The sequence below is a fragment of the Sardina pilchardus genome, chromosome 1 (genome assembly GCF_963854185.1).
Source record: "Sardina pilchardus chromosome 1, fSarPil1.1, whole genome shotgun sequence".
Classification (NCBI taxonomy): Eukaryota; Metazoa; Chordata; class Actinopteri; order Clupeiformes; family Clupeidae; genus Sardina; species Sardina pilchardus.
The window spans coordinates 6,534,902-6,559,974 of record NC_084994.1 but is presented as its reverse complement, the minus strand read 5'-3'; the positions used below and the strand labels follow the sequence as shown (position 1 = coordinate 6,559,974).

At 40.8% G+C, this 25,073-nt stretch overlaps 1 protein-coding gene across 3 annotated transcripts in view; it reads left to right on the top strand.

The window, feature by feature from the left end:
• The first annotated feature begins 4,658 nt into the window (after positions 1 to 4,658).
• LOC134082118 (butyrophilin-like protein 10) overlaps positions 4,659 to 25,073 on the top strand; it is a 65,285-nt gene continuing 44,870 nt past the window's right edge. For 2 of the 3 annotated variants that reach the window (XM_062537773.1, XM_062537766.1), the window contains exon 1: positions 4,659 to 4,787. In XM_062537773.1, coding sequence (XP_062393757.1) covers positions 4,781 to 4,787 — 7 coding nt within the window. In that variant the 5' untranslated portion in view covers positions 4,659 to 4,780. The remainder of the gene's footprint in view (positions 4,788 to 25,073) is intronic. The other variant, XM_062537780.1, reaches the window with a different exon arrangement.

Here is a 25,073-nt window from a genome sequence, read left to right as displayed (position 1 = left end):
ATTGTAGCACATTAATTAAATATCAAGTGTTTTCCGTGTGTATATTTAACCAACAGCATAAAATAGCAGAATATTCTCACGTTTTCAGTAGGCTAGCCTATAGCTGTTCCAGAAATCACAAATAAGAAGGTATCCCTCCCATATCTGTTCATTTTAGTACATTCTAACGTAAGGGGCAAAGATTCTACAACAGAACAAGATGGATCACTTTTGACAAACTCAGGTGTCATCAGTGTTGGTCAAGTTACTTGGGAAAAGTAATTAGTTACTGATTACTGATTACTTGTCCAATAAAGTAATCCGTTACTTTACTAATTACTTTTTTCCAAAAGTAATTAGTTACTTTACTATTTACTTTACTTAGTTACTTTTCAAAAACACACTGGCTCGGCTACACAACCTTAATATGCTATAAAGCAATACACCTTCCAGCCTTATTCTATTCTTTCTGCATATTCCATCCTATAAAATATAATCAAATGCAGTGTTGTGCATAAACGAGTTCTGTGAACTATGAACTGCATGCAACACATTTGTAAATAAAGATCTTGAACGTGAATTCCTTCCGATTATGTTAAATGAACAACGAGCGTCACTGCTCAATTAAACGTTATGCAGTTAATCTGCTCAGATTACCTGCATGTTACGCTCCAATCTTTCATGGATGCTGCGGATGTAACAGAACACATGCTGCATTGTTGGAACAACATTCGAAACGGGCGCGCTGTCCGTGGTAAAACAAAAACAGTAGCCAGCCCTCTGACAGCGGCCGCATATTATACACACAAAGAATCTGGAATGTATAATTAACCGAAGAGTCGGACCTCCGTTTGGCAAACCTCATAGGCTACTGCAGGGGTTATGTCTGAAAGCGACTAGCCTACAGAGAATGATACAGGCTATTTACGGACATTTTACTCATTGTCTCGCAAAGACTCCGACGGTATACAAACTTAACCTTATGTCCACCCAAAACAAGTTCGAACGTCAACGACCTCAATTTCAAATTTGAAAAGATATATGATGAGTTGAAGCTTCAATCCAGAGTGAAAGCTATAGGCGAAAGCATACATCGAAATTAAATGAAAGTAGAAAGAAGAATAAATTGAAGTTAAGATAAGTAGGCTAAAACAAGTCCCTGTCCCGAACTATGGGAAAAGTTTAGGAAAACCCCAACTCACGTAGGCTATGAAATGCAGCATGGTCATGCTCTCTCCCGCACTCCGTTGTCTTGCTGATGTGCGTCTTTTGTTTACATCTCTCGCAATACCTTGCACGTTATAGGCTACTGATTGTCAGACAGTCTCACAAAGCAATTAAAATCACAGTTTAGTAACGCAGTAACGCAGCCTGCTTGCAGGAAAGTAAAGGTAATCTAATTTTTGCAATTGTAATCCCTTACTTTACTCGTTACTTGAAAAAAGTAATCGGATTACAGTAACGCGTTACTTCTAACGCGTTACTGCCCATCACTGGGTGTCATCCCAGACGCTGCCTGGCGATGATCCTAGAATGTTAACGGATCCATCTTGCTCCGCTATAGAATCTTTGGTAAGCAGGCAGAACGAGACCCCTGTCATAATCGTCATGGGGAGATTTCTTCCAAACCTTTTCCAAACGGACCTATCAAGTCCTTGGACTGACGTCATGGGGCGGGATACAGACGGTTGCATGCACGAAAAGGCAGATGCAGAATTCGACTGCATAAGTCTTCATCCCGCGAATTTTGAGTGACGTGACATGGTCGCATTTGTGTGACATGATCACAACTTTTCTTCAAGTCGAACAACACGTCTAACCAGCATGCACTGCATATGACTCAAATTGCGTTTCTGTTTGCATTCGACTGCATGCGTTTGCAGCCGACTTGACATGTCGAGTGCACCTATTAACTCCAATGCAAATTAGGGTCAATAAACGTAATTCATACCGAAATCGTAGGGGTAAATGATAACAGAAAACACAACGAATCAATAGAACCACTCAATATATTACCACTTTGCCGGTCGTTGACCGTGAAAAATACGTTCAAAAGCTTAATTCAATCAAGTAAAAATATGTCCCTTCGGTCTCCCGAGTAGCCTGCTAGCAGTAGCAGTGGCCAGTGTCATACCCGGACATACTCTTATCTCATTGAATCTCCAGTTAAATAACTAAATTGTTTTCCTGTATTTTTGGCCTCTTATTTTAATTGTAATGTTGTGTAGTTGACTGACAGGCTTGGATGTAAAGTATGTTCGTTAGATAATTCCAACATATGATAATTTCTGTCATAGCCGATAGCCTAGCTGCTAGTGTTAGCCTAGATTTCCGTTTTCGTTGGTCTGATTTATTTTTAATGTAGCCTAATGTTAGGGGTTCTTAGCTTTGTGGTTGGTACACCCAACCACACAGCAGCTTCTCGGCATGTCTGTCTACCGCGAACACTGATCTATAAATAATAAGTTATTCGTTATAGATCAGTGACCGTGGACAACACCCGTTCACTTTGACTTGTTTCAGGCTTGTTCTGAGGGCTTGTTTTCCCCAAAAGAGGGGCGTGGCGCAAACAACCTGCTCTGTGTGACGCGGGTCCGGTCTAACGTATAGCGGAGGAAGATGGATCTGTTAACATTTTAGGATCAGCGCTAGGCAGCGTCTGGGATGACACCTGAGCTTGTCAAAACTGATCCATCTTGTTCTGTTGTAGAATCTTTGCCCCTTACGTTAGAATGTACTAAAATGAACAGATATGGAAGGGATACCTTCTTATTTGTGATTTCTGGAACAGCGGTAGGCTAGCCCACTGAAAAGGTTTTGACATTCTGCTATTTTATGCTGTTGGTTACATACACACGGAAAACACTTGATATTTAATTAATGTGCTACAATACAGGCCTGTTAACTGTATGACAACAGTGGTTTATTTAAACTACTTCATATCAATTTATTTCGTCAGTCATCATGCTCATTTTAATGAGTAAGAATGAAAGTTAAATACTGTATTTAATGCATACAAATTCCGCGATATCTCCCGCGAGGTCAATTTGCAAAATCGTGCAAAATCGTGTTCGGGACCATCTGCGTCTAAAACTTTCGCCCCTCCCGGTGACACTCAAGCTCTCGTTGACGTATGCAGCCAACCCAAGTCAGACGTTTCCGAACTCGAATGCACCTACTCTCAAGCTTTAGGTCTATGATCGCAAACGAGCCTAATGTACGCGTCTTCATCCCGCGAGTTTTGAGTGACGTGACATGGTCGCATTTTTGTGACATGAGGCGTGTTCAAGTTCAACTCCAAATGACCTCTTGCAGCAGCGAGAGCTGCCGGTGGCAGCAGGGGAGGGGATACAAATGCTGCTATGAAGTTGTACACTCTCCCGTAGTGTAGACTTAGCTAGACTTGACCATGTGACGAATCACGAGGCACGGACCCGCACGGACCCTTGTGGATATGAGGAGGCATCTAAACACCTGCACATACGTCAGGGATGTAAAAGCAGGGTTGGGTCAGATTACTTTGAAATGTAATGGATTACTGACTACAGAATTATGGCAAATTTTGTAATCAGTAACGTAATCAGTTGGAATACCCAAAACATGTAACGTAATCTGATTCCTTTAGGATTACTTTTTACACAACTTGTAGGCTACACAACATACACAATATTATTTTCCACTGTCTTTAATTCATAGATGTGGCGAAGTATTGAATGTTTTTTTCCCGACTGGAACGGGTCTATTCCCAGATAGCAAGAGACTGGCGGACCACTGTCAGCCCACCGGGGTAGACCTGGCAGTCCGCTGGCGTTTTGCTCATCGGTTCTCTGGCGGTCCACTAGCGAGTTGCCTCAATATTTTTTCACTATTGGTTTTCATTTATTCAGTTAGGCTATAGGCTACTGCATCCATAATTTTCATAACACTTAATGTCTTTTCTTAATATTCATGATTTAAGTTCATTTCAAGAGATGGTGGTCCAACGGTGAACCACAAGTGGCATGCAACTATAGCGGTGCACTATTTGCCAATCTGATTTTGCTATCTGGGTTGGCTGACGTTGACGGTTCCTCCAAGAAACTACACAGGCAATTGGATGATAATGAAATCTAGTGCAAACGAATGAGCTGTTTTTGTCAAATTTAAACACTGGCTAGGCTATCATTAAAAAAGTTGAATTGTTTGTATGATGAAATGTAATCAGGTAATCCCCAACAATGTAACTGTATTCTGATTACACATTTTTGTATTGTATTCTGGGCTGATTACAGTTACTTGTTTGTTGTACTCTGATTACGTAATCTAGATTACATGTATTTGATTACTACCCAACCCTGTGTAAAAGCCAATTAGGGCAAAGACCTGACGTCATGAAGGCAGGGTCTAGGCTCCGCTGCGCTCCGCAGTACCTCCAGAGCGGCTGCTCTGCTGCTCCGCAGCTGCCTGGCCACGCCTTGCTCCCGCGATAAGTTGAGGCCATGTGATACCGACTGCCGAGTCGAAAACACACCCATCTAGACCATTGTGGACAGATTTTTAACCATGTGCATCTTGTGCTGCGCAGTTTTTGTGCTGCGCAGCCATCTTGAACGCGCCTATTATCACAACTTTTCCTCAAGTCGAACAACACGTCTAACCAGCATGCACTGCATATGACTCAAATTACGTGTCTGTTTGCATTCGACTGCATGCGTTTGCAGCCGACCTGTCATTTGACATGTCGAGTGCACCTACTTTCTGCTGAAGCAGGAAACGTGCGGTGATGATTGAAGGACACGGTCATTTCGCTTTGTAGCCCTTCATGTCTGGTGAGTTGTCTGTTTGTCCAACACTAATGATTTATGTTATCCTAAATTTTGATAAATATTTACGCGTGCGGAGCTGGTGCGAACCACGGTCCAAATATCACGTAGCCTACAGGCAGGTACTAGCCTACTTCAGGCAGCTGAAGCTTTGCTACCACTGTTTCACTACTTGTAAACAACATAGAACTGGCTAAACCAGACATCAACGACGCATAGCCTACATCCGAAAAAATAGATAATCGGGTAAACATCTTAGGCTACACAAGAAAGGAAGTAATTTGTGATCTTGAATCAGTATTTTCCATACACATAAACCAGCCTACGGTGTAGTTTGTCACTGTAGAGTAGACCACAACAATAGCTTGTGAAGTACTCTTTATAGGCCTGTTTATAAACGTTTAGCTACACGATCACTTAGGCCGTCACCAGCTCAGCCTTTCTCTGCACAACTCGCAGACGAATTTCTCTCTGCTTATCTGAATGCAAAGGCGAAGTGGTTTCGAAGACAGTTTCACAGTTGGTTACTGCCACAACGCGAAAGGCTACTGGTGGTAGCACGGTCCCAACGTTGTTAATGTCACAATAATGAAATCTGGCCAATGGGTCGCTGTTGTCAGGTAGAAATGATCTAAGAGTGTCTTCAAGTAGGCTAAATAACAGGAAGTTCGTCCCCGACTCCGCAGCCTTTCAGCTGTAGGCCAAACAGTTTACATGGACAGATTTTTTTGTCATTCTGATTAAACTATTCCGATTGAAAAAATTGTGCCGTCTGTACACCAGGTGCTTTAAAGCGCTTTAGAATATTTGATCGGAATATCAGTTTCCTTTTTTCTCTGGAGAGTATAATAGATTTCTCGAAAACATGCGCGCGCACACAAAGGGGCAGAAAACACCATGAACAGCATTAAGCAGCTGCTCTCCGTGAAAAGATTAAAATGAAGTTTAGTGCCGAAAACAGCACTATTCAAAATGACGATGGTTAGAGAACGTTCAGGAATGTAAAGTAGGCTAATGCATATATTTGCCAGAAACCACCAAAACCGCCAATAAGACGATGTTTTATAAATAATGAAAACGAACGACAAACTCTGAAATAAGTTCATAAATGAGATGTTATCATCATTTAGACAACAGTGGCATACAAAAAAATGCAGATTATAGCTTACAGCAGCTGGTTATTAGGTTAACTTTATAACGTTATGACCGTCCATTCGGTGTCTTCTGCCCCCACGGCTGCGCGCGCATCTAGTTTTGTTAGTAGGGGGAGAACTGGGACAATAGCCTTTATGACACGACCTACGCTCTAAATATTAGCCAGCCACTGTACTTCCGGTGCGTTAGCGTTCGCTGGTTAAGTGATGCCGTGAGTGAAGTGTTTTTTATCCTGTCGCTCTATAGTCTATACTGTCTATGGATTTACCCCGCATAAACTTAAACGACACGAGTCACATCATTGCTCAAAACTCATCAACATCAGTGGCGATGAAGAACGAAGGATTTAAAAATGTACGTGACCAGCTACAGACACAACTACGAAGGTAAGTTTACGACGTTGTTATTAGCCTAGCGTATCTGTTTTCCTACATTAACTTAGCAGCTAGTAAAATAGCGATAGGCTAATCGTAACAGCAGTGCTTGTATATAATATATTTTGTGTGTTATTTGTGTACAATATAATATATTAAGCCCGGTGTTAATCCCAGTTTCAAACAAGAGTCCGGCAGGAAAGGTTACTAAATCTGAGTGCTTCAGGATTATGGAGAAAAGAAAACGTCTGACAGTCCAAGGGATCACGCATAGACCAGGAGCCCAGAGGGGTCAGCCTAGTTGGGAAGGTTACCAATTTTTATTGATACTACGATGTCTGGCATGGTCCCCAGATAGAGGACCGGCACGTCTGCCGGGTTCCCTCTGGTGGGTGTGGCCAGGGGGGGTGTAAAACTAGCACCCCAAAAATGGGCTAGATTAGTTGGTGAGGTTACCACTTGAAACCTGTTGCAAATTGTTTGCCATGGTCCCCTGATTGAGGAATGGCCACTGCCAGATGTTTTTAGTGGTGGGCGGGGCTTGCCAGACATCATTAAGTGAGGGGTGGAAAATGGGCTAGATCAGTTGGTGAGGTTACCACTTGAAACCTGTTACAAATTGTTCATCATAGTCCCCTGATAGAGAAATGACCACTGCCAGACATTTTTAGTGGTGGGTTACCCCCGGCAGACGCCCCCGAATGATGACACCCCCAAAAATGGGCTAGATCAGTTGGTGAGGTTACCACTTGAAACCTGTTGTAAATTGTTCATCATAGTCCCCTGATAGAGAAATGACCATTGCCAGACATTTTTTGTGGTGGGTTACCCCCGGCAGACACCCCCATATGATGACACCCCCAAAAATGGGCTGGATCAGTTGGTGAGGTTACCTATTCAAACCTGTTTAAAAAAATGTCAATATGGTCCTCTGACAGAAAAATTACCACAGCCAGACATTTTTGTTGGTGGGTTACACCAGCAGATGCCCCTGTATGATGGCACCTCAAAAATGGACTAGATCAGCTGGTGAGGCTACCAATTGTTAAACGCCTGCAACTGCCAGAGTTAGGCCTATTTCAGACCAGAATGGGGAATTGGGACGAGACGAAAGCGATTTTTACCGGCGGTGGCGAAAATGGAAACAGAACTTTGCTTTTATTTTTATTTTATTTCAAGTTATTTTATTTTACATCATGTTTATCTTACTTTACTGTACAGCACATTGAATTGCATTTATGTATGAAATGCACTATACAAATAAAATTGCCTTGCCTTGCCTTCCACACCAACACGATGGTAGACAGGCGGCAGCGGCGCGGGAGCTGCTCTGCATTTGGAAAATAGAGCTTGAGCAGAATTTTGACGGCAGTGGCAGGTAGTGTCCTGTTGAAATGAATGGCAAAGTAGCAAACTAGCATTGTATATGGGGAGATTTTGAACAGGACTGGCTGTGCTCGCCAACACTGTCGGTGCGAAAGGCCGAGTAGAACACACCGCCTGATACCCGGCTGTCTTCTCGCTGCTGACACGCCACGCTCTTGTGTTTATCTGGCCCTATATCCCAAAAACGGGCCACAAAGCTTGCCCAAAAACTTTGGCTTGCCACACAAAGCGACTTCATGTACTATAGAGTACAAACTCACAAGATTTATTGCAAAAAAGGTTGACCATCTAGACAGTGAAGGTCTCAAGGACTGGTGAAAATTCGAGCACTTCTTTAAATTTAATGAGCAAAACATAAAGTCGCCTGTATTAAAAGTCGGTCATTGTAGAAGCCTTGGCCTCCGAAATCAAATCTTTTTATGTACCAATTATAGACCATTAGCACACAAAATTTGGTGCAAATCTGTCCACTCTTTCAAAAGGTAAAGCATTTACACAAAATACCTTTCTGAGTGGCCAGCAAAAAATAATAATTTCAATCAAAAAGATCCATGTCACTTTTTTTCTAACACACTGTACGGGATAAAGGAGCTGATCCTTGCCACATGTACAGTAATATCCCATCATCTGAAAGCCTCAGATCACCACTCCAGATTTTTTTTTTTCGAATCTAAAGTGGTCAATTGATGGGATTGGACTGTCATTTGGATCGAGCAGAAGACTGCTGAAGGTTGGTTCAAACATTTTCTATTATCATTTAATATAATTTTATATCATTATATAGTCCTATCTTTCTTTGCCCCTTATTGTTGAGCTCTACATTTATGTATGTATGTATACATGTATGTATGTACGTGTGATACTAGGGCCGTAATGATATTGTATCGAACCGAGAAATTGTGATACACAGATTCACAATACTGTATCGCGATACAAGGAGGCAGTATCATGATACGCCCTTTTAACGTTTTGATACCGATCAGGCCAGAAAACTACATGATATGAAGTGATAGTGCTTCCAAACAATCATTATTATATAGAAACTTTTAAAAAGTAACAGTAGCCTCTTGTAACCTGTTCTACCTATAAACTATCATAGTTTTTATTCATAAAGTTTATAATGTTGGCAAATGTGAAATAGTGTGGTGTATCGAACTGTAGCTCATGAATAGTGATTCAAACAGAATCGTGAGTTGAGTGTATCGTTACACTTCTAGTGTGTACATATCTCTGTATATCAGAAGGTTACAAAATCACTGCCTGAAAACCCGTTCTTGATGATGATGATAAGATAATGATCAAATGACCAACAGAATTCATTGTAGGAGGCTATAGACTTACATAATTCTTAGGCCTATCAATTAAATATTCAGGCCTATCAATTCAAATACTTAGTCTCTTAGATCCTAAGCCATCTGGAAGAATGGGTTTTCAGGCAGTGATTTTGTAACCTTCTGATATACAGAGATATGTACACACTAGAAGTGTAACGATACACTCAACTCACGATTCGGTTTGAATCACTATTCATGAGCTACAGTTTGATACACCACACTATTTCACATTTGCCAACATTATAAACTTTATGAATAAAAACTATGATAGTTTATAGGTAGAACAGGTTACAAGAGGCTACTGTTACTTTTTAAAAGTTTCTATATAATAATGATTGTTTGGAAGCACTATCACTTCATATCATGTAGTTTTCTGGCCTGATCGGTATCAAAACGTTAAAAGGGCGTATCATGATACTGCCTCCTTGTATCGCGATACAGTATTGTGAATCTGTGTATCACAATTTCTCGGTTCGATACAATATCATTACGGCCCTAGTACACACATACATACATACATGTATACATACATACATAAATGTAGAGCTCAACAATAAGGGGCAAAGAAAGATAGGACTATATAATGATATAAAATTATATTAAATGATAATAGAAAATGTTTGAACCAACTAGGGGTGTAAAAAATAACCGATACGTATCGGTAATCATTCGGAACGTTAACAACGCGAGTGCATCGGTAGGCAAACCCCTGGATCGGTTTAAATGTACTATGAATCGATAGATAAATCGATTTTAAAATGACGAATCGGAAAACTAACGTTACAAGTTATGATAGGCTACTTTCAAAATCGTAAGACCAACCGTGATTTGCTAACACACCAGAGCGCCTAGCCTTCTCCAACGAGGGTAGGCTAAGTAGCGTCATTGCTAGACAGTGGCAGCAACAAACTAGTTGTCAAGTTTAGTGAAACGCAGATAACGCTGACGTGAACGTGTGTTGCAGTATCCTGAACGAAGACATTCAGTCATAAGCACAAGCCTCAAAACTAGCTTCATAGGCTACAACAAACACCCCATGTCATCCTCCTGCATTCCCCTTTCCCCGTGTCTCCCCAAATGCTTCGGTGCCTTACTGTATGTTCGGTGCAGGTCTGAAAGTTGACTGATGAGGGAGTGCCTACCTGTCATGTGTTGAACGCAGTTCTCACAACGTGCGTTAGTAGACTCCTTATTTATGAAAGGTAATCCAGACAGACACTCTTTCCCAAGAGCTACAGCTACATCACATATTTCTAAACTATTGTGATTGGTTCAGCAGCTAAGTATAGGGTGATATGAATGTATCTCTTTTGGCCGAGTGATTTCGTTTAGAGGCATTTGGCCACGTTCTTATTATCAAAATGTTTGTTCAGTCTTTCAATCCAGTCAATCAAGTCTTTTGGAAAAAATTTAATTAATGACATGCAATTGTAGCTTAACTTTTCTCATGCCATTTCAAGTAGCAAAAAAAACCAAAAAAATCTGCAGTATGGAAAATAAAATGAGATTAAGAACTATATTGCATTTTGGGGCCTATTACTGCATCGTATCGAATCGTATCGCATCGTATCGAATCGCACTGAATCGTTCTGTATTAAACCGCATCGTCTGTGAATCGTATCGTAGCTTTATGAATCGATACGAATCGAATCGTCTTAAAAGGGAGAGATTCACACCCCTAGAACCAACCTTCAGCAGTCTTCTGCTCGATCCAAATGACAGTCCAATCCCATCAATTGACCACTTTAGATTCGAAAAAAAAAAATCTGGAGTGGTGATCTGAGGCTTTCAGATGATGGGATATTACTGTACATGTGGCAAGGATCAGCTCCTTTATCCCGTACAGTGTGTTAGAAAAAAAGTGACATGGATCTTTTTGATTGAAATTATTATTTTTTGCTGGCCACTCAGAAAGGTATTTTGTGTAAATGCTTTACCTTTTGAAAGAGTGGACAGATTTGCACCAAATTTTGTGTGCTAATGGTCTATAATTGGTACATAAAAAGATTTGATTTCGGAGGCCAAGGCTTCTACAATGACCGACTTTTAATACAGGCGACTTTATGTTTTGCTCATTAAATTTAAAGAAGTGCTCGAATTTTCACCAGTCCTTGAGACCTTCACTGTCTAGATGGTCAACCTTTTTTGCAATAAATCTTGTGAGATTGTACTCTATAATACATGAAGTCGCTTTGTGTGGCAAGCCAAAGTTTTTGGGCAAGCTTTGTGGCCCGTTTTTGGGATATAAGGCCAGATACACACAAGAGCGTGGCGTGTCAGCAGCGAGAAGACAGCCGGGTATCAGGCGGTGTGTTCTACTCGGCCTTTCGCACCGACAGTGTTGGCGAGCACAGCCAGTCCTGTTCAAAATCTCCCCATATACAATGCTAGTTTGCTACTTTGCCATTCATTTCAACAGGACACTACCTGCCACTGCCGTCAAAATTCTGCTCAAGCTCTATTTTCCAAATGCAGAGCAGCTCCCGCGCCGCTGCCGCCTGTCTACCATCGTGTTGGTGTGGAAGGCAAGGCAAGGCAATTTTATTTGTATAGTGCATTTCATACATAAATGCAATTCAATGTGCTGTACAGTAAAGTAAGATAAACATGATGTAAAATAAAATAACTTGAAATAAAATAAAAATAAAAGCAAAGTTCTGTTTCCATTTTCGCCACCGCCGGTAAAAATCGCTTTCGTCTCGTCCCAATTCCCCATTCTGGTCTGAAATAGGCTCTGGCAGTTGCAGGCGTTTAACAATTGGTAGCCTCACCAGCTGATCTAGTCCATTTTTGAGGTGCCATCATACAGGGGCATCTGCTGGTGTAACCCACCAACAAAAATGTCTGGCTGTGGTAATTTTTCTGTCAGAGGACCATATTGACATTTTTTTAAACAGGTTTGAATAGGTAACCTCACCAACTGATCCAGCCCATTTTTGGGGGTGTCATCATATGGGGGTGTCTGCCGGGGGTAACCCACCACAAAAAATGTCTGGCAATGGTCATTTCTCTATCAGGGGACTATGATGAACAATTTACAACAGGTTTCAAGTGGTAACCTCACCAACTGATCTAGCCCATTTTTGGGGGTGTCATCATTCGGGGGCGTCTGCCGGGGGTAACCCACCACTAAAAATGTCTGGCAGTGGTCATTTCTCTATCAGGGGACTATGATGAACAATTTGTAACAGGTTTCAAGTGGTAACCTCACCAACTGATCTAGCCCATTTTTGGGGGTGTCATCATTCGGGGGCGTCTGCCGGGGGTAACCCACCACTAAAAATGTCTGGCAGTGGTCATTTCTCTATCAGGGGACTATGATGAACAATTTGTAACAGGTTTCAAGTGGTAACCTCACCAACTGATCTAGCCCATTTTCCACCCCTCACTTAATGATGTCTGGCAAGCCCCGCCCACCACTAAAAACATCTGGCAGTGGCCATTCCTCAATCAGGGGACCATGGCAAACAATTTGCAACAGGTTTCAAGTGGTAACCTCACCAACTAATCTAGCCCATTTTTGGGGTGCTAGTTTTTCACCCCCCCTGGCCACACCCACCAGAGGGAACCCGGCAGACGTGCCGGTCCTCTATCTGGGGACCATGCCAGACATCGTAGTATCAATAAAAATTGGTAACCTTCCCAACTAGGCTGACCCCTCTGGGCTCCTGGTCTGATTACTTAGCTGCTACTCAAATCAAGTTTCTGTGAGGCATGGCATAATTAAATGATAACGAAAACAATACTCAACTAGGCTACCTAACAACTGCTATATTTTTCTCAATGTGTATGGTCACGTTTGTTCCAAGTGCATCTCACAGAAACTAGATTTTGTTAAGAGTTCTCTTAGCAGCTTCTTTACTTTTATTTCTTTGCTACTACTTCACTACATGAGTTCAGTGAGCGTAATCATACATTTGGACACTTTGCATTATGCATAATAAAGTAGGCTATAGACTAGGCCAGCTACACACAAATTGCACTTCTATAATGTCTCACTTTTCTCATTTCTTCTTATAAGTTCCCAGCCTAGGCTCACAGTTCATTAGTTCTCAAACTGTGTTCAAGTCTTGTTAGTGACTGGATGAAATTGTGGATGTTTAAGTATATGTTCACATTAGTTTACAAAAGCTGTTGTCTGACACATTTCTGTGGGGTAGGCCTACTCAAGAGAATATACAGTAGGGGAAGTCAATCATGGGGATATGGAGTTAGTTGGATTAATTGAAGTTTCTCTCACTGCACCTGTAACGTTGAATTGCTCTTGCAACTGACAATTGTTCTATCTCTAACACATGTATTTTGTAACAGATTGTTCAGAGGGATTCAAAGCCTGTGACACTCGAAAGCTGTTCATGTACATGTGTGGCTGGCACTGGCCTGTGCAACCACGTGGCAGCTCTTCTGTATCAAACAGCACACTATTCGAAGCTGGAGTTCAAGGCTGTTCAGCGCAGAGGTTGCACAAACCAAGAACCATGGGAACTTACCTTTTAAAGTTGAGCTAACAATTAGGTTTACTTTTACTTTTAACATGTTTGATGTTATTGGTATTAAACCTGTTCTGGTGAATAAGATGGTGGTCCTCGAAGCCCGACCAAAAGAAGGCTGGTAGAAGGAATCATGTTTGTATTGTTACTGCATTGTCGTATTGCTATTGCATTACTGAAATGCTTATAAAATTAAATTTCATTGTACCTGTGACCTGTAATCTAGTCTATCCTATATTCTATTTTTGCCTTTTGTTCTGTCTTTTTCACAGAAACAACCTGTAGAGGGGAGTAACTTCCCCACCATCAGTATGGGTTCCTTATCCATCCTGATGCCCCATGGATGTGCTCCCCTAAAAGAGCCCAGCAGATCTATTTTCGCTGTTTAGTGCCAGAACCTTTGGCTCCAATCAGAAACGGCCATACTCTTGTCCTGGCACACTAGTCGCCGGTGACGCGACGATAACGAAACTTAAGTGACGCGAAGTGCAGTAGAAACAAAGCACAGCCTCGCCAGACTAAATGTTCAATCCTAAAAGATTGAGTTTAGTATGTTGAAAACCAGACTAGGCAGATACAGGGCCAGATGCTGATTTCTGGATGTGATTTTGTTTGTGATTCAGGACATCAGGAGGACATGTTAGTAGAAAGTATTAATTCCCTGTGACAATGAAATCACTGACATCATCAAAGAGATAACTTTTCTATGTTTACCTCAGCACTTTCTTGTGTAGCAAAGTGAGTGAGATGCACTGTTGCACTATTTTGCATGTTATGCATTTTTAAAAATGTAATGGTCATACTTAAAGAACACATGAACATAAGGTTAATAACAAATGACTGATTAATAAAAAGATGACTAGAATTTAAACAATTTGGTGTGATGTTATTTTTGCTACTGTTGCAGAAGGTCACAAATACATAACTGTAAGACATGAAATTGGTGCATTAAAGTGACGAAGAAGCACTCAAATTAAGTTGACCATTTTCACATATTTTTTTTGTAATGACCTGCCTTAGAATATGACAAAAAACAAAGGTACACAGTTTTAGACAGTAATAATAATAATTTGTTTGTTGAACAACTAACATGTTTCTTCTCTCTGGTAAAATAAAGGATAAATAGCTCCAGCTTTAGTTGTTTTTGCAAATAATTCCTACTCATGGCTCAGGCACCCTAACAGGTGCTATGGCCTGGGTCTCCCTAACTTCAGTAGCAGACATTTGAGACCTCCCAGCAAGGAATGCTAGCCTGTAAACCTTGCATGGTACAATGTCTTCAATCAGAAAACCATGATCTACCATCACAGCCATGTCAGGTTTTAAGAGGTTGATGATACCCGATTTCTTTGTGATCTGCTTATCACATACAATATGATATGAAGCCACCTTTTCACTGAGTGTGTTTGGGGAAGTATGCCTTGTAATGTCTGGTCTCCACTGATGTGGTGGGGCCAGTGGAGACCAGACATTACACACCACACCAGTGCAGACCAGACATTACAAGGCATACTGTACTTCCCCAAACACACTCAGTGAAAAGGTGGCTTCGCTTCATATCATATGTTTGCATTTCAAACATTTTGATGCTAAAATTAAGTTTACATTAGGCCTATTTATGATATGCATAATTAGCTAAAATACATAGTAAGTTGACTATTTCATATTGATTTTTATTTTGACTCACATTTTACACGATTGTCATATTGACTTACATTTATCTTGACTGTCTAATTGAGTGCCTGTCACTTTAAAATAACGTGAGAGTAATTAGGCCTGGTTATTCGGCTAGTGTAAAATAATGCAATATGAGGAAACAAAGCCCATGTTTTCTATGTAATGTATGTAGTTTAAATAAATGTTCTAAAACCAAACAAGTGGAAGAACACAGTATTCATTAGTAGCCTAGTTATTGGGTGCTACACAAACTGAAGTCGGAGACCAAGACGAAATGTTTTGCAATTTAAAAACGGGGTTACTCGGGAATGGCTTCTTGTACAAATGAATGCTTCTCATGTAGCCTAAATTCACGTTGATTTTCTCGCGAACCCTTGATTACAATACCGTCGGAAAGCTAAGACGTGCAGTCTGCAAGTGACACGCATCAGTGACTCGTAGGCTATACCAGAGACAACAGGGCCTACTGTAGCCTACTTCGTGAGCAATCCGACAGAGATGAATGCTTGTGCATTTAGCAATTTTTGCCCGTCGCATATAATTTCTCTGAGGGACAGGGATTATCTCTGGGGTGTGGAAAGGCGAATCAGTTTGTTCTTTAATGGTTAGACTAGGCCTACATCAGCACCAAGTTTAACAGCGAGAGTAGCGTTCCGGAAGGAGCAACGGTGGTTTACTTAGAATTCGGGAGTACGTCACACTAGCGGTGGCATAAAGGCTATTGTAACAGCGGTACAAATGTAACAGTGTTTATTTCTCAAGACATGGTGTAGCTACAGAAACGCAAATAGACTGATATCAAGTAATTATCTACAATCGTATAGCCATCCAAATATGAATGGTCTACTGTACATACAACCAGAGATTAAGCAAAAAAGAGCCAAATTCAAGCATCGCGATTTTTATTTTATTTTAAACCACAACTGTTTGTTTAAGTTTGCGTCGCGAAATTTTAATGTGTAGACTTCAATCAAACGCCATTCATATCGTCAGTCCCTCTGTTTCAAGTTAACATGAGTGCCATTTGATTTATATAGTCATAGCAAATGCAATTAAATGAAAATAAAAACATGACCTGTGCGGGTTAGTTGTAACACCCGTCTCTATGGCAAAATGAACTGATTTTATCGCGCATGCGTGAGCAGTTACATTGCGAGTTATGGGTTATGATTTTTGTGCCGCGATCACCCCCAATTAAAGTTAACACAGCAACTTCAAATATCAGTGTTGGACCAAATGCTTCAGACATGTAAGAGATAAGCAGTTTATCAACTATATTAACAGGTTTTATCAAGTCGATATGACCAAAATAAGCATATTTAAAGGTTGTTCTGAGCTAGCATAACATCATATCATACGGTCTGCAATGGCTAATCACTCATACAATAAATTAGCTTTAAAAGTCATACATTTTGACTTTTTTTGTTGATTATCTATGAAAACGGATGTTCTTTGTTTAAGCCAGCAGTGTTTTGTGTTAAAATATGTTATAGGATTCACGATTTCAAGACGATTTTAGCACTGTTACAACCATGACGCTATACCGTTACAACTGTACCGCACTTTTTATGGCTGCGTCTAGGTTGTAACAAAGGTACATGACACTGTTCAGTTAAATTATAAACAAACTATAACATATTTTTTAAATTCTGTTTCAACTTTCATGGAGTATAGATGTATGACTCTGTGCTGGTTAAGTTTCATAGCTCTCAAGTCTATCGTCTTTGTGTAAAGCTAGTTTGAATTGAGACAGTAAAAAAGTGTTACGATTGTGCCGGTTCTCCCCAACAGGAAATCGGTCTATTAGTCTAGATCAGGGGTCTTCTTCCTTTTTCAGCAAAATACAAGGACCCCTTGGCTTTGAGAGAGACTGCATTTGGACCGTCAGTCATAAGTGCCTATTGCATGCACGCACACACACGAACGCACACATTCTAAACAGAAGTCATTATTAATATAACAGGGGGGTAATTACTGCTTTATACAACTCGTTTCTGGCTATTCAAGCCGTGTTGGCATCCTCTGAAGGTGGATCATCCGAACCTCCATCAGTTGTGTCTGACGTGGAGCTTTTCCCCCGGGGAGTTAAAAAATGATCCATCACATTTATGATTGCTATGTTTTGGCATAGGTTAGCAAAATGTTACACAGGGATCACATGTAGGGTTGCCAACCATGCCGTATAATAGGCTACGGAATCGTCCCGTATTTGACACCTAAAAGTCTTGTTCCGTATTGAACTAATAGGGAACGCTCTTTGTTCCGTATTTTTGAGAAACTGCTCAATGCACACATACTACAAAAAAAAAAAAAAAAACACATAAAACACACTCAAAAAAAGCTCCCTGACTAGGGCTGGGACAACGCATCGACTTAACCGATTAGTTCGACGCAAAAAATACGTCGGTTCAAAATATGCGAATCGACACGTCGTCAAAATCAAAACTAGGTTGGCGGCAACGTGAGTGACTCCTCAGAATTTCAAAAGTGCAAGGCACTGCAGCACGCACTCGTTCCTCTACAGCGTTTCTCTAACTATGGGCCGCGGACTGGAGCTGCACCGGTCCGCAATGTAGAGAGGCGTGGAGTGAAATTAGGCTCGGTGCTTCACCTGATAACATCCCCAATTGATCCCAATTGATGAAGCAACCGCGGCCCGACAGAAAAAGAAAACAAAAGTTTCAGCAATCAGGAGGAAATACTTGCTAATTCGATGTGAATAAACATACAGCAACACAATTAAGTGTTGGTATGAGCGTTCATTGAATGCATGTGCGTGTTTGCGCGACAGAAACTGAAACTAATCGATAACGTTGGTGGCAAGTTCCGTTCAACCTGCTGTTTAATTATTTAACGACATTTATTAGAACAACGTGGATTCTTGATACAGAGCAGAGTATAGTTCAGTCAAATTTGAATATGGTCAAAAGATTGTAGCCTTAGTCTTTCATCTAAAAATCTCCAGATCAGTGATTTACGCCTATCTGCTCGGCCGTAATACATAGACTAAAGTTGGTACGTGTTTCCTGAATCCTTACATTCAGAGATTCAAATGGAATTTCATTAAAAAGCATGTCAATTTTGTCTCCATTTGCCTACCAGAGTTTGATGCTTGCATGAGGGAAACATCCCAAAACAATAGCACCCATATATTATTGCTGTTGTTTTCAGAAGTAGGCTACTGTATTTATCATGCAACCATGCAAAAGCTATTATAGGCTAATTATACTGTATCTTACATTACTAAAGCAGGTCTCTGATTTTTTCACAAACCTTTTGTGAACAATGTTAGCATTTAAAACATTGACTGCTTTGAAGTGAAAGTACACTTAGTACAGCATAATAATAATTGTAATAATGATCATCATAATGATGATTTGATGGGGGTATACAGTATGTGTAGGTGGGCCCTATGGCCCAAAGTCCCAAAGACTTAAAATAAGTCTACTTAACTTGTCATTTTATTGATGACAGTTGGGATCTTGTCCCCTTCAATCTGACAACACTCCCAGTGTTTTCAAGGCTTCAAGGTTTTATTGAATGCTACCTCTGACTTAGAATGCATTACTTTGCACTTGCATAGTCTTTCATTTTGGAATTTTAAGAGCAATAAACATACATTGCAATGTGTTATTTCATTCAGATTTGTAAATCAACATGTATATATTGCAATTAGTCAATTAGTGGGGAGATAATCGATAATCGAATCGAATCGAAATCGAATCGAACTGAAAAAATGAATCGTTAGATTAATCGATGCATCGAAAAAATAATCGCTAGATTAATCGTTTAAAAAATAATCGTTTATCCCAGCCCTATCCCTGACACAACGTGGAGCCTGCTGGTCCGCAAGGCATGGAGTGAGGTCCGGTGCTTCACCTGATAATTAGCTGCGCAATTGATCTGGATCAAGCAACCGCGGCCCAACAGAAAAGAAAACAAAGTTTCTGCAATTAGGAGGAAATGCTGGCTAGTTTGATGTTATTAAACAGAGTCATACAAATAAGTGGTGGTATGAGCGTTCATTGAATGCATGCGTTTGCGCGAAAGAAACTGAAACTACACAATAACATTGTTGGCAAAGCTCCGCTTCAACCTGGAAGACTATTTAATTAGGCTACGTAACGACATTTAAAGGTGCACTATGAGATCCTGTTTGACGTCACTTCTGTTAACGTTCCATAAACACCAAAACAAAACAAACACAACGCGCATTCATAGACATAGAACGTTCCTTTTGGAATCGGAATAAATTGTAGCAATTGCGACATCAGCGTTCTATGCTTCCCCCTTCTGTCGGACTGACTGCAGCTGAGCCTCTGTAACGTGCTAACTGTAAGACTGTTCATTTGGATAGCAACGAGATACACTTACTCACGTAACCTTCGGCTGTAGGATAGATTATCGAAACACGTTCTGCACAAACATTTCATTTTCCATGACCTTGTTCCATTAAAGGGATAGTTTGGGTTTTAAGACACAAAGTTATATGGGTTCCCTGTCAGCAACGTTGTGAATCAGCACTGACTTACCCCCCGACAGCGTCCTGTGAGCCGAGATCCAGCCGGTTTTTGATCGTTTTTGATGCTGAAGAAAGTAGTCCGGCAAGTTTCTGGGGTCACGAAAGTAAAGTGTTTTTCTTCTCAACACCATATGCGTTCAAAAGAGTGATATATTTGCACCACAAAAACGTTGGCCAGCTGTCAGTAGCGCGCAGTGATAGGAATCGAGAAAAATAGTGCAGTGATAACGAGGTTTGAATTTTTCCTGGACAACGTTTTTGTGGTGCAAATATATCACTCTTTTGAACACGTATGGTTTTGAGTAGAAAAACACTTTACTTTCGTGACCCCAGAAACTTGCCGGACTACTTTCTTCAGCATCAAAAACCGGCTGGATCTCGGCTCACAGGACGCTGTCGGGGGGTAAGTCATTGCTGATGCACAACGTTGCTGACAGGGAGTACACGTAGCAATGGGGACGAGTCGAGACCTTTGGTTTAACTGCAGTCGAGACCGAGTCACAACGACCAAGTGTTATAGGAGGCAAGTGTGAGTCGAGACCGAGTCTTTAAGGAGTCAAGGCCGCATCGAGACCAACCAAAGAAAGAGATTTTCATAATTTACATCACCCAAGTATCATATAACAGTTCAATTCCCAAAGGGTAAAGTGGGGATTGTTGGCTATAGGAGCAGTCTAGCAAACACTTGTTATGTCTAAATAACTTATTTTCTGATTTACTTTAAGACAAGGTCACCTGGAGTAAAAATTTAGTAGGCTATGCCAGCATTTCATTAACGTTTAAAATGTTGAATTTTGACACTAATGACAACAATATACCTGGATTTCACATTCAAAGTGTGATTTAATTGTATCAACAACCAATTAAACATCATTAACACAATTTATTGACAACAACTCCAATACAGGGCCTTTTGCAAGATTGTATCTGTCAAAACCTTTACTGCTCAGCATAGCACCATAGGATATATTTTAAAGCCAGTCAATATTATAATCATTTATTAAAACCAAGAATATGTTTAATGTTGGATATTTTAGAATTTACCATGAAATATACAATCAAAGATGAAACTGTGAAAATGTAACATTGCGACTGTATGGTAAAGTTAATGAATTGTGATTTAGTAGACTAAAGCTGCAATTCTTCGATTGAATCTGTATAGCCTATTGTGCGTGCTTGTTGCTTATTATAGCCCATGGAGAGCCTGGACGTTTTTAATGCGTTTTAATTAAACGTAATTAGCAACGAGATCGTACCACATTGAACGCTAATATTGTGTCACTAGCAACCAAATCTGTCATCTGTCAAATAGGCTATAGTTGCATGTTCAGCTCTGAACAAAAAACATTAAGGAATTATTTCAACAAAACCGAAACGTGCGTCCCGCCGAGTTCGGGATGAAGGAAACTGCCATGCGAGACGAGGCTACAGTAGGCTACAGTTTCAACTAGCCTGTGTAAACTTCAGACAATTTCAGTATTTTACAACAATGAATAGCCGTCACGAGTTGTTGTTAGCTGTCATTCTGAGATGTGCGTAGCAGTGGCACCTTATATCAAAACATAACCCATGCTGAAGCGCGTCACCTGTGCGCATAGCAGTGATGCGCGGGTACGTGTCTGAACGACCCGCCCCGCCGTTTACAACTAACCCGACCGCAACTCGGACCGCAAAAAATAATTATTGAAATACTGGACCCAACCCGCTTCCCGACCCGCTTATTGTAAAAAGTAGTCTAACTTAGTCGTAGAGTCATTGAGCTACGCAAAATTGGTGTCTCATATGCATGTAAAACAATAATAATATATGTTGCCTAATTACTATAGCCTATAATTGCTCAGAATTTGGGAAACATGCATTTAGTCTACCTTTCTTTGTTCCGTGTCAGCGTTCATCCAAAAATTAGGCTATTTGACTCAACATTGAACATAATTAGCCTAAGGATTTTCCTGGTATCCGCCGTTCATTCCGACATACCAGCACTCCGACATTGACGTCCAATTGTCGTAGTGGAGGCATGTCTCCTTATGGGAAAAAGTCCCACCACTTCGACATATTTTTTTTTCATAGTCGCAGTGGCGGTATTTAACTTTTTTTTTCAAACAACGTGCCATTCCGACATGAGGTAATTAATAGGCTATTAATGTTACAGTTATTATTTTCCTGTCACTTCGTCTGTTTTATGACCTAGAAGGTTGTATTTGGCATCTGTGGATAGCTCTAGCTCTCCTCTTTTATCTGACATGCAAGCCATATATTTTTTACCATGGTTTCACGAGTAGCCTAAATCAAACGAAAGTAGCGGTAGCCAAAGCTATATGACATTCTTATTTGTTTGTCACTTCGTCTGTTTTTATAACACAAAAGGATCGATGTGTTTGGTATCAATGGAAAGCTCTGTTTCTCCTCTTTCATTTGATATGCGTGTCTGTTGCCTGCGATGCCTGGTCCCGGAGTAATCCAAGCGAGAGCAGTGGCTGCGTGGAGCAATATAGACTGTAAATATGATAGGCCTATACTTTGATTTAAATTCATGATTTTATTTTATTTTCATACTTGATCGTACAGACACTGTCTAGTCTCGTTAAAGCCCCGGTTCTGCTCTTTCATGCAATATAGGTCTCATCTCGCTATGACTAATAATCGCGGAGCAATGTACAGAGAAAAATGGGTGTGTTTTTTGACGCACTTTGCGTCCGTCGGGCTCATAGGGTCCGTTAAATTGTCTTGGAAAAAAATAGGATTTGTAAATTGTCGGAATGGGGGTACTAAAATGTGTCGGATTGGCAGCATGTCTAAATAGCAGCATGTCGAAATAGAGGCATGTCTAAATGGAAGCATGTCGTAGTGGTGGCATGTCTGAGTGGCAGCATGTAACCGATTTTCCTATAGCCTACATATTATGTTTCAGTCGTTCCTCACATGAATGCCTTGAAGCTCTCCCAAGCATGACATGCAGGCATAGAATAGGCTATTATTAAGAAATTCTTTATTAACGTCTTCATCAATGGACCAAAACAAAAACCAAAACCCATAGAGCCCGAGTGCGTCATATTTGCTCCGCGATTATAAATTGCAGTGAGATGAAACCTTTATTGCACGAAAGATCAGACGTGGGGCTTTCGAGACACTGTATAAGTTGCGCAAGGACGCACATTGCATGCTCATACCAATTGTAGGCTATATGCCTTGATGACATTAAATTGAGTAGGCTATTTCCTGATTTGGGAAACTTTTAGTTTATTTTTCTTTCCATAATACCATTCGATCTTGCTGCAAATTATCAGACTTGAGAAGCACGCATTGCATCGGCAACTTCGCTGCTCAGTAGCCGAATTTTCTGTCGAGAAAAAAGCTGCAGATCATAGACAGAGAAAGCATACTCTGAGAACAGAACACAACTGCATGTCAAGTGTAGCCGAGAGTCTGTCTACGCAGAAACAACAAGTGCATTTTTACATGTTCGTGACAAAATGTGGGGGATAGAATCGCGTTTCAGTGGGAATGCTGCAAATATGTCTTTCTCTTCTAAAGACAATTATGTACGATATAAATGACAAAAAATGAACGGCATATTTTTTTGACCGACGCGACCAAACATGACCCGAATATCATTAAAAATATTTTTTCTTGACCCATAACCGCGGGTGACCGCGGTCGCCCGCTCGATTTGGATCAGCCCGCGCATCACTGGCGCATAGGCCTATGCCCACTCAAAGTTTTTTTTTCTTTCTTTTTTCAATGTGTTCTACAGAGAAGGGAGACTAGCGTCCACGGTTTGTAACGACAGGGAGAAAACATGACAAATATCAGCAACACGGCGATTATTTATTTATTTATTTTTTGAAGACGCTAGTTAAGGCGGCAGCCCTGTGTTGTTAAGGCGGCCGCCTTAGCAGGAAAGCGCTATGGGAAACCCTGCCTAGGTCTAAGGAAATTAGCTTTATTTGTTATTAGAATATGACGAGGAGGACCCCAACGAATTTCTTTCCACAACATCGGAAATCCTTAAATAAACAGTATAGTCTATGGATAGCGCTGCCATAGCCTACTAAACATGCCTTAAACTTCGTCAAACTATTTTATGTCCCGACTGTATGTGGCCTCGACACTTTGCGCACAGTAGCCTAGGCCTAGATAATGAAAGGGAGCAATGACCGACATCTTTAGCCTACTCTGTCTATGAACGACACAGCACAGCAGCCAATTATGAAAAAGACGGGTACCGTAAGACCAAGTTAACTATAAGGGTACGCTGGCTGTCGTGGCTAGTAAGCTATATAGGCTGTCTGTCAATGTTGCAGTTGAGATAAATACGAGAATATGGGCTACAATGAACCTATTCTCTCAAGTCAGTCGACAACGAAAGATATGAGGTACAATATTATGAAACATACAATCGGATCGGTCTTAAAATAAGCTATGGCATTGGCTTCTTGCAAACGACCATTGGCTACAGGCACCAAGCTTGTGGTTTTTTGTGCTTTCACAGACTGCACAACAAGCTTTCACCGGAGGCAGCACATGCAGCGTGTTTTACGATTATGATTATGATCACTGCTTCTTCATTACTCACAACACCTGTTCTGTCCTGTTCTGGACTCCCTTTTTAAAAGTAGGCTAAATAGTGGTTAGGCTACTTGACTTAGCCTACATTATAGTGATTGGTAATGCGCCAGTTGCCGTAAACAAAGGTTAACTTAGTCTACGGATAGAAAATAAGAAAAAAGATGATAATATAACGTAGCTAAGTTAGTTTGCCTGCTAGCTAGCTTAACAGAATCTCCCAATGGGAATTGATGTGATTTATTCACCAGCGCATTTATAGACCTACAAATAAAGGCCTATTAGGCCTACCTCCTTATTCAGTGGAAAGTTGAAAAATAATAAATCGTGCCTTTCACACCGCCAGATCTTGCAGTTCATTACCGAGTAAACAAAGAAAAACAGCTGACAACGGCAAAAACAGCTGTTTAGGTGGGTTTATGATTGAACTGTGTCTGAAATGTTGCGCTGAGCTTACCACAGTGGCGCGCCTGATGTCGAACTCAGAGCTTCATTCTTTTGACGTAATAACTGATCAATCTGGCTCTGTTCTAGAATCTTTGGTTTGTTATTGTTTTGGTGCACATCCTGCGCCCCTATTGTTGTTAACGTTTGTTTTGAGGATCACAGCCCCTGTGTTGTCTTTTGATATCGGGTTTTTTCACATCGTATTCAGTGGACAGACAGCAAGCTGATCAAGGGGAGAAACATACGATTTGAGATACAAATGAAATCTCGCTAAGATCAAGCAGGATCTCATAGTGCACCTTCAACAACGTGGATTCTTGCAACTTCCATGGAAACAGAGC